Raw genomic sequence first — 8,286 nt, forward strand, 5'->3', positions numbered from 1 at the left:
GACGGTTACATGAATAGGGAAATAGAATGAAAGTTAGGTGGATAATGATGGACGGAGGGCGGGGGGACTTACCAAAGTTCTGGTAAATACCAACATTCGCTGCCATACCGACATAATTTACTATTTCCCTCAATTTACTATCAATTTACTCGAACTCGCACACTGCCCAAATATCATATTATAACTAAATGTTATAACTTTCAATCAATGAAATTAAAAATTGAATCAAAGTGTGCTATACATTATTTTATAATACAAAATAGTTATATTTTCTTCTCATTAAAAAAATTATTTTAAAAACTGTATTTTTGTTGTCCTGTTTTGTGTGCTTGGCTTCCGTACCAGAAAAGAATAAAAATGTTTTGAAAGCAGCGTTTGTTGAAAAATACAAAACTAAGGTAAGGACAATAATAAGAAATTAAGAAATAAAATTTAACAAAACACTAAATATGTACTAAACAACCCTCAATACAACTGCAAATCACCCACCCCCATTTGCATTTGCACCCACGACTTTTGTAAGGACAGGAGCATTACACTATTACTAATTCTACATACATATGTATGTAGGTATATAATTATGGCACTCACCATTGTGTTCTGTAAATATATTCATTCCGATGGCATTACAGCGATTATCCTTTGCGGAGTGTACGCCACTGACGCCGGATGATGAAACACCAGAACGATGGGAGCTGCCACCAACAGCAACAGGGGCACCCGATGATTTGATACGTGATCCACGTAATGTTGAACCAGCGCCCAAAGCATTTACACTTCCCACACTAATGCCATGTGTACCAACTGGACTGCTGCTGGAGACACCAATGCAGCTAGCGGTACCGCCGTGACCCCCACTTGAATGTGAACCGCGTTCTTTTCCTTGCTGAGCGCCCATTGTGTGCACTAGTCCAGCAGCACAATCAGCTACCAAAGCTGTTAGACACACAGACGACTGACTTCTTTTGTAGTGGGTGGGGGTGGATTTTGACACTACTTAAGTCACAAAATCTCAATAGCGGTGAAGACAACTGCTTTAGATTATTGTTTCTTACTGATATTATCAGAAGCCGGCGTTTTGTGAACAAATTTAAATTTGCAAATATTTATTATTACTTATATTAAAAATTTATCTTATTAAATAAAATTTATACACATTTTGCTTTGCACACTCCTTTACTACGCTTTTGCGTTTTTCCTTTTCGACTTTGTTTCACACTTGTAGTAGACACAAAAATGCCACAAAAAGGAAGTTGCAATTAATTTGTAACTTTTTTCTTATTTGCTTTTATTTTATAACTGCTTCTTTATGGCTTATTAGAAATTTTATTCTTATTTAAATAAATAAGAATTATATTTACTTGAAGCAAAAGCTTACAAAATTTGCAAATCTTTCTATTATTCCTTAAGGTATGTGCATGAAGGAAAGCAGTAGTATCGAAAGGCTTAACACGCCCTAAAATGCACTTTGTCTGCGCTCAAGTGCGCACCTCTTCCTATTTAAAAACGCCGCTAGGCAAACAAAATATTTTTGCTTTGTTATTTATTTATTTATTTATTAATTTTTCGTAGCATATTTATTTTATTTATTTATTTTTTTTTGGTTTTAATCTAAGCTTGATAATTACTCAGTCGAACTGGTAAATAATTTGTTATTCTTTTTCCATCCTTTTCACATCACTTAACTGTCTGCAAAGTATTCAGACAGTAATTATTTTATTCGTTGAATTATTACGACAAAATTATAAAGTTTTTATCACTTTGCTATATTATTACATTTGTTTTATTTAATTTTTAATCTAGTTGTATAAATTTTCCAATTTTTACAATTTATTACAGTGCGATGTAAAAACTGCCGTCCATTCTGATACGCTCGTCTTTTTCAACTAGTTAATTTCTTCCAATTGTGAAACAATTTGAAAATGAAACGATGTAGAGCGCAAACGTCTTCTACCGTTTATTTTTTGTTATTGTTTCTTCTTCATACGAATTCGTAAATGAATACCAGTGGAGCCATCTAATTGGAAATGTTTAATAGAAAAACTAATTTAGCAGATATAAAAATTTAAATTTTGTGCTAAATGAATTCTTTAAAAGAATAGTACATAATTTGAACTGTATTTAATTCGAATTATATTGCTTAAGAAGTAATATAATGATCAATTAATTTATTTTACGAGTATAGTGAATTTAATAATCTTACTTCAGTATATTACCTTCTCAAAATTTTAAACTAAACTCACGGTAATAGAAATCGCATGCTATTATACTGAACATAATATCCATACATGTGTGGGTATAAAAACGTTTTAAGTCCTATAAAACTAACTCAGAGAAATACAATTCATGTATATGTATGTTAATACGACCTTTACATTGTGAAATTAAAAGTAGATGAAATCAATAATCGAGATTAAAGTACTAATCTCATTGTTTAATCTCAGATTTTTCATACAAAAGTAAATCTCCTTTTGGTCGAGATTAATTTTTAATTTCCTTAGAAATGGTGATTATTTTTCTATGCAACTCTGTACAATATCGTAGCTTTTTTACGATCTTAAAAGAATTGGAAGAGAAATGTTAAAATCTATTTAAAACAAACATTTAAACTGAGTAAATTTTTAATAAATTTATTTAGTAAGAGTTTTGTACACAATATTAATATTATTTAAATTAATATATGAACACCATTTGAATTTAATCACATATGCAGTCAGTAATCACTACTATAGAGAGTCAATTTGCATGACAATGCATTTTGCATGTTTAATCAAACACGTTTGAGATCATAAGCACAGACTGTGCATGAAATGATTGACATAGTATCAAAATATTTTGAATTTTCTTCATACAATTTGTTATCGATAAGTAATTGAATATCAGGTGTGTGACGGAATAAAATAAATATAAAATAAATAAAAATAAAATGTGAATAATAATAGTAGTTATTACAACAGTGGCAATAACATCATATGAATCAGACATACCTATGCTCACAGTTCGAATAATATACAACTCTATGAATGGTTATTCGATAAGTTCGATAAAACGTTATTCAATTGTATTTTGAATTAAATTAATTTTTCTATTTTTAAAATATTTATTCTCAATTCGCGAATTTGATGCGAACCAATAAAACATTTTCTTATTTTTAATAATTATTTAGAGAAAGGAGTTGTAATTTTGCAAATTTTTTGAAAGATTATATTCATAATAAAATGTGTTTTTAAATTTTTCAAGTTTTTAACACTTGAGTTTCATTTTTTAAATGTTTAATGGGTTTAACGCGTTGCTATACACTTTAAAATAACATGTAATTTTACCGCATACAAATCTGCAGACTGAAATTTGGTAAGCATACTTGAATATACCCAGTACGATTTGGTAGCATGACATACTCGGTTTGCATACATTTAGTATCGTTTATATCACGCTTTAAGCAATTAAGTATGTTTGTCAAGAATATCGAAAATGTGAATTTTTTGGGAGATTAAGTTTATCGATTTCAATTTTATTTTTTGATTTTTCATGATTATGGACACATTTTTTTTATATATGTTCCTCTATGTCCCGATTTTACTTGTGAATATATATATTGTTATATACATAACATTGTATTTAATATACATTGTTTTATATAAATATGTAAAATATGAACATCCTTAAATTTACTATTCAATTAGTGGGTAGAAGAAAAACTGTAAATATAACTTCATGTATAAACTGACATTGTTTGCATGTATGAAGTCTAGTGTCACGCTGATCGTACTTTTGCAAGTTATTTTGTTTGACATAAAGTAAATTTATTTTTAATTTTATAATTACTTTCTATACTTAAAAGTCATAAATTTAATGTTTATTTTACTTTAAACATAAAATAAAAACTGATTTTGTGTATTTTACTACTTAACAAAAAAATATATACATACATATATAAAAACCCTTAATATGAGACAAAATAATTTCATCACAATTTCATAACAAAAGTTATCGATATTATTTTGATTATACGAACACACGCACGCTGTCAAACAGATAAAATTTTTGACGTTTCGGTATAAAACTGCAACTAAGTTAATTGTCTAGAAATATTCAGTAAAAAACTAGCACGAAGTAGTCTATCATTCGTTTAGACACTTCTGGAACTTAAAAACATATTTTTACCTGTGTAAAATAAAAATAAATTATATTAATTTTAAGCATGTAAGAAATTTTTAGTTGTCATTTATAAATATATTAAAAAAATTTTTAAAATAAAATTTGTTTTACAGCGTTTGGGTACATATGTAATCTACTTAAAAAGACAATTTTTATTTGTCAATTGTATAAATTAAATCGTTTGGTGATAACTAATTATAAATTATAAAGGATGTCTGATTGGGATACAGTAACTGTTCTCCGCAAAAAAGCACCCAAGTCCTCCACATTAAAGTCAGAGTCTGCTGTCAACTCGGCACGTCGTCAGGGAGTTGCCATCGAAACTCAGCAAAAATGTAAGTAACATTTGTTTTGCATTAAATTAATAATTATTAAAAATGTGTTTCTGTTGTGTTTATGGTAATAGAGGGGTAGACTAATGCAACGAATTTAAGTATGCCTCCTACAGTTTTAATTGAGTGGGGGTGTATCTATGCATTGTTGCACTTTATGGTTACGTTTATACATAATATTTGTTGCATATCTGCTTCTTATCAATTATAAATTTCGCAATATTAGTTTTTATTAATGCTGTTAACAAATACTATTGAAACGTTACTAAAATAACACACGTATTACGTTTTTATACGGTTTTTTACGTCATATGTGATACCTTATAAATAATTAACCTATTTATAAATTTATAGTTTTCAAAGTGTTATTTTTAAACTAGAAGAAAGAACAAACAAATTTATGGAAGTATTTCATGTTTTTGTGTTTTTAATTTACAACTAAAAAATAAAAAAAAATTATATACAAACAACTAATGCTTGCAACTGTTTCTTCATTCAGAAAAATATGGTTTCAATGGAAAGATATACCATTTTTAGTTATATATATGCGATTTACATCATACCAAAAGAATATGGTTTCAATAGAAAGAAATCCTATTTTTAGTCATAAATACCCGATTTATAAAATTATATGTGCATGCTTCTATCTGAACAATCTGTTTTATGTTAAGTATATTCAAGTTTTGAACAGTTGTTTTAATTTTAAAATAATAAAGTTACAGAATTCCACAATCAAGATTAACAAATTATTAGTTTATAAATGAATAAATTTTATTAGAACTTATTTTTGCAACCTCAGGCTTTATTCTTCTAAATTAAATTTCAAAACTTAATATAGAGATTGGATATTATTTATAATCATGTATAATACACATGATTTAAATTATTAGCCTGTTGATGTTGTTATAATCCAATTAAAACAGTTTTTCTGAGAGTTTCTGAGAAATCTATGTGTAATTCCATATAACAGACAAGTATAGTTAAAACTATGCGTATGAGTTCATTTTCCTATTTTCAATTAGAGTTGAAAGTTTAAATAGAATTTACACTCATATTCAACTAAAAATTGCGGCTCGTGTCTTGTAATACTGCAACTCCTACCTGAACATGACATAAAGTATCTGATGAACGGAGGATATATTTTTGTTTTTAGAAGTTCATAATTGTGAATAGAGCGAAGAATTTCCAAGTATTTTACGCCTGACACAAAGATTTAAGAGGGATTAGTAGCTTGGTAGGTAAAATCAAACCAAAAATCAAACTATAATGACAAATTTCATCTCCCTCAAGACAGAAAGGACGTTATACCATTTAGTTGAGATAATAGCACAATTTAAGGTGTTCTATCATATAACATACAAGGACTGTTACTTTTGAGAAATAGTCAAAAAAAAAAATGGTTAAAAAAGTATGATGCTTTACAATAATAAAAACGATTATGTAGAAAAAAAAATCCAACATCGTGCATCTTCTGTTTTGCAAGCGTAAGAGAGTAATGGAATCACAAAGACGATTTCTGAGATTATACTAGCAGTAAAGCAAAACTGACTTCAATTATATTAAAACTGTTGATTTTCTATAGTGAATTTCTATAGTAAAAATAATCGACAGTGCCGCAACAAAGTATATTGTAAAACCGTTATAGTTTTTGTTGTTGTTGTTGTCGTTGTTGTGACCCGCTGAGACATAAAAGCAGATAACATGAAGGTAGGTGTAGCGAAATAAGGAAGAAGGGGTGGATCGTGGATGTGTGGGTTTAAATTGAAATCAACCCGTTTACAGACGAAAGTATACCTGGCCACTTCAAGGGGGTAGGTCCACATGTCGATTAGATGGACGTTAAGGGGATAGAGCTGTAGTTGAGGCACACATTAGAAATAGACGTGTTTAAGCGTGACAAGTAACTGTTTAATACTCGGCTCAATTGCTCTAAGACAGTTGTTGAAAACCTTGTTGAGAGTGAACATTGGTCTCATAGAGGATACTGCATCTGTATGAAGTAGGGTTGTAAGTCCACTTTTGTTGTTGTCAGTAGCTTTTTTTTAATATGAAATACTATACTATTGTATCCATCTAAAAGAAATTGGTAGATTAATTAAGAATTACAGTCAGATTTTGTAAGTCAAATACAACAACTTTTCGTGGCGTTGAGTTTGTTTTCAATAATTAGATCTTTCTCTTTGTTTACAGTTAAAACCTATCCTTTTGCTTAAAATCAGTGAAACTATGAATACGATGCTGTTATCTGTTTAGGCAGTTTCGATGAAGGAGTAGTAATTCAGTAAAAATACTTGAATTTGTTTTAAAATTTGTTGTGCATAGATACTATATAAGTATTAGATTAGATAGTTAAGATAGTAGATTCAAGAAGTTTAAATTCATTTAGGTCGTTTAATTCATTCTAATATCGTTCAGATAAGTTCGAACACAAAAACACTTTAGCATTAAGAAGATGTATAAGTTGCGATAATCAATTTGGAGAAATATAATAAGCTTATGAAATGAAATTATAGATTGAAGAATACAAACTACTATATAAAAATAATAAAACCCAAGAAGACAAAATAAATTTTATTTTATTGATTTATTATGAGTTTAAATAAACAGTTCCAATTAAACCAAAATAAACGCTTCTCTTAAGTAAATAAATTTTAATATTTCTAAATATTACAGATGGTGCTGGCACCAATAAGCAACATGTCACCACAAAAAATACCGCCAAGTTGGATCGTGAAACTGAAGAACTGAAGCATGATAAGATCCCCTTGGATGTTGGTAAATTGATAATGCAGGGTCGCCAGTCTAAAGGATTAAGTCAAAAGGATTTGGCAACTGTAAGTTAAAAAAGTTCTACCTATTTTTCTAAGTATAATTTTTATATTTGAATCTTTGTTTATTGTTATTTTAGAAAATTTGTGAAAAACAACAGGTTGTGACAGATTATGAAGCTGGTCGTGGTATTCCCAACAATGTTATACTTGGCAAAATTGAAAGGGTTATTGGTATTAAACTTCGTGGTAAAGATCGCGGCCAACCCTTGGCGCCTCCCGGTAAGAAATGAGGTGATGCTGCTGCTGTAAGTAGCTACTCAACAAGCAGCAATTTAAAAACCAATGCTACTTACAGTCAATGCAAATAATTATCGGGAGGCTGCGATATTACAAATACTGAACATCAAAAAACTATGAACTTAAAGTGATAATGAGAGTCCAAATAAAAACATCTTCAACTCGGACTTCATCTTAAAACTAACTATGTTTAAGTAGTAACTACCATAAAGTTTACTTTTACTAAAAATCTATTTAAATGCTTTCACCAAACAGAAGTAGATTACAAATTATTGTCTATTTTATTATATGGAATTTTTTTAAAATACTAAGGCTTAAAACGTTTAAATTGTTTCTTTTTGAATTATAAAGTTTTAAATTAATTTTTCATTTGAAATTGTAAAATATTCAACAAATAACAAGCCATCAATACAGCAAACACAACATAAAAATGAATTGTTTTCCTTTTTCACTTTATTTTTACTACATAAACGTATCTCAATGCTTTGTATATGAATGAGTCATTGATGTTTAAACTTAAAAGATAAAACTTATATTTTAATATTAAAAGAAAAATATATTTTTTAAATTTCATTTTCTAAATGCTGCTGCAATCACTGCCATTCAAAACTTAATTTAATATTTTAATTTATTAATTGTTTTTTAATTTCTTACATACTTGCGTATAATTTATGTATTGTTCATAATTGTTTAAGCGATGATTGAATTAATGTGAGATATTCATATTT

At 28.5% G+C, this 8,286-nt stretch overlaps 1 protein-coding gene across 1 annotated transcript; it reads left to right on the forward strand.

The window, feature by feature from the left end:
• Nucleotides 1–291: 291 nt before the first annotated feature.
• Nucleotides 292–7,843, forward strand: LOC119671143 (endothelial differentiation-related factor 1 homolog). The gene is made up of 4 exons (XM_038081673.1): nucleotides 292–398; nucleotides 4,272–4,493; nucleotides 7,164–7,324; nucleotides 7,399–7,843. Exons 2-4 carry the CDS (start codon nucleotides 4,370–4,372, stop codon nucleotides 7,549–7,551), a joined length of 438 nt encoding a protein of 145 aa, XP_037937601.1. The 5' UTR covers nucleotides 292–398; nucleotides 4,272–4,369; the 3' UTR covers nucleotides 7,552–7,843.
• Nucleotides 7,844–8,286: the final 443 nt, after the last annotated feature.

Source organism: Teleopsis dalmanni, chromosome 1 (genome assembly GCF_002237135.1).
Source record: "Teleopsis dalmanni isolate 2A chromosome 1, ASM223713v2, whole genome shotgun sequence".
NCBI classification, from domain to species: domain Eukaryota; kingdom Metazoa; phylum Arthropoda; class Insecta; order Diptera; family Diopsidae; genus Teleopsis; species Teleopsis dalmanni.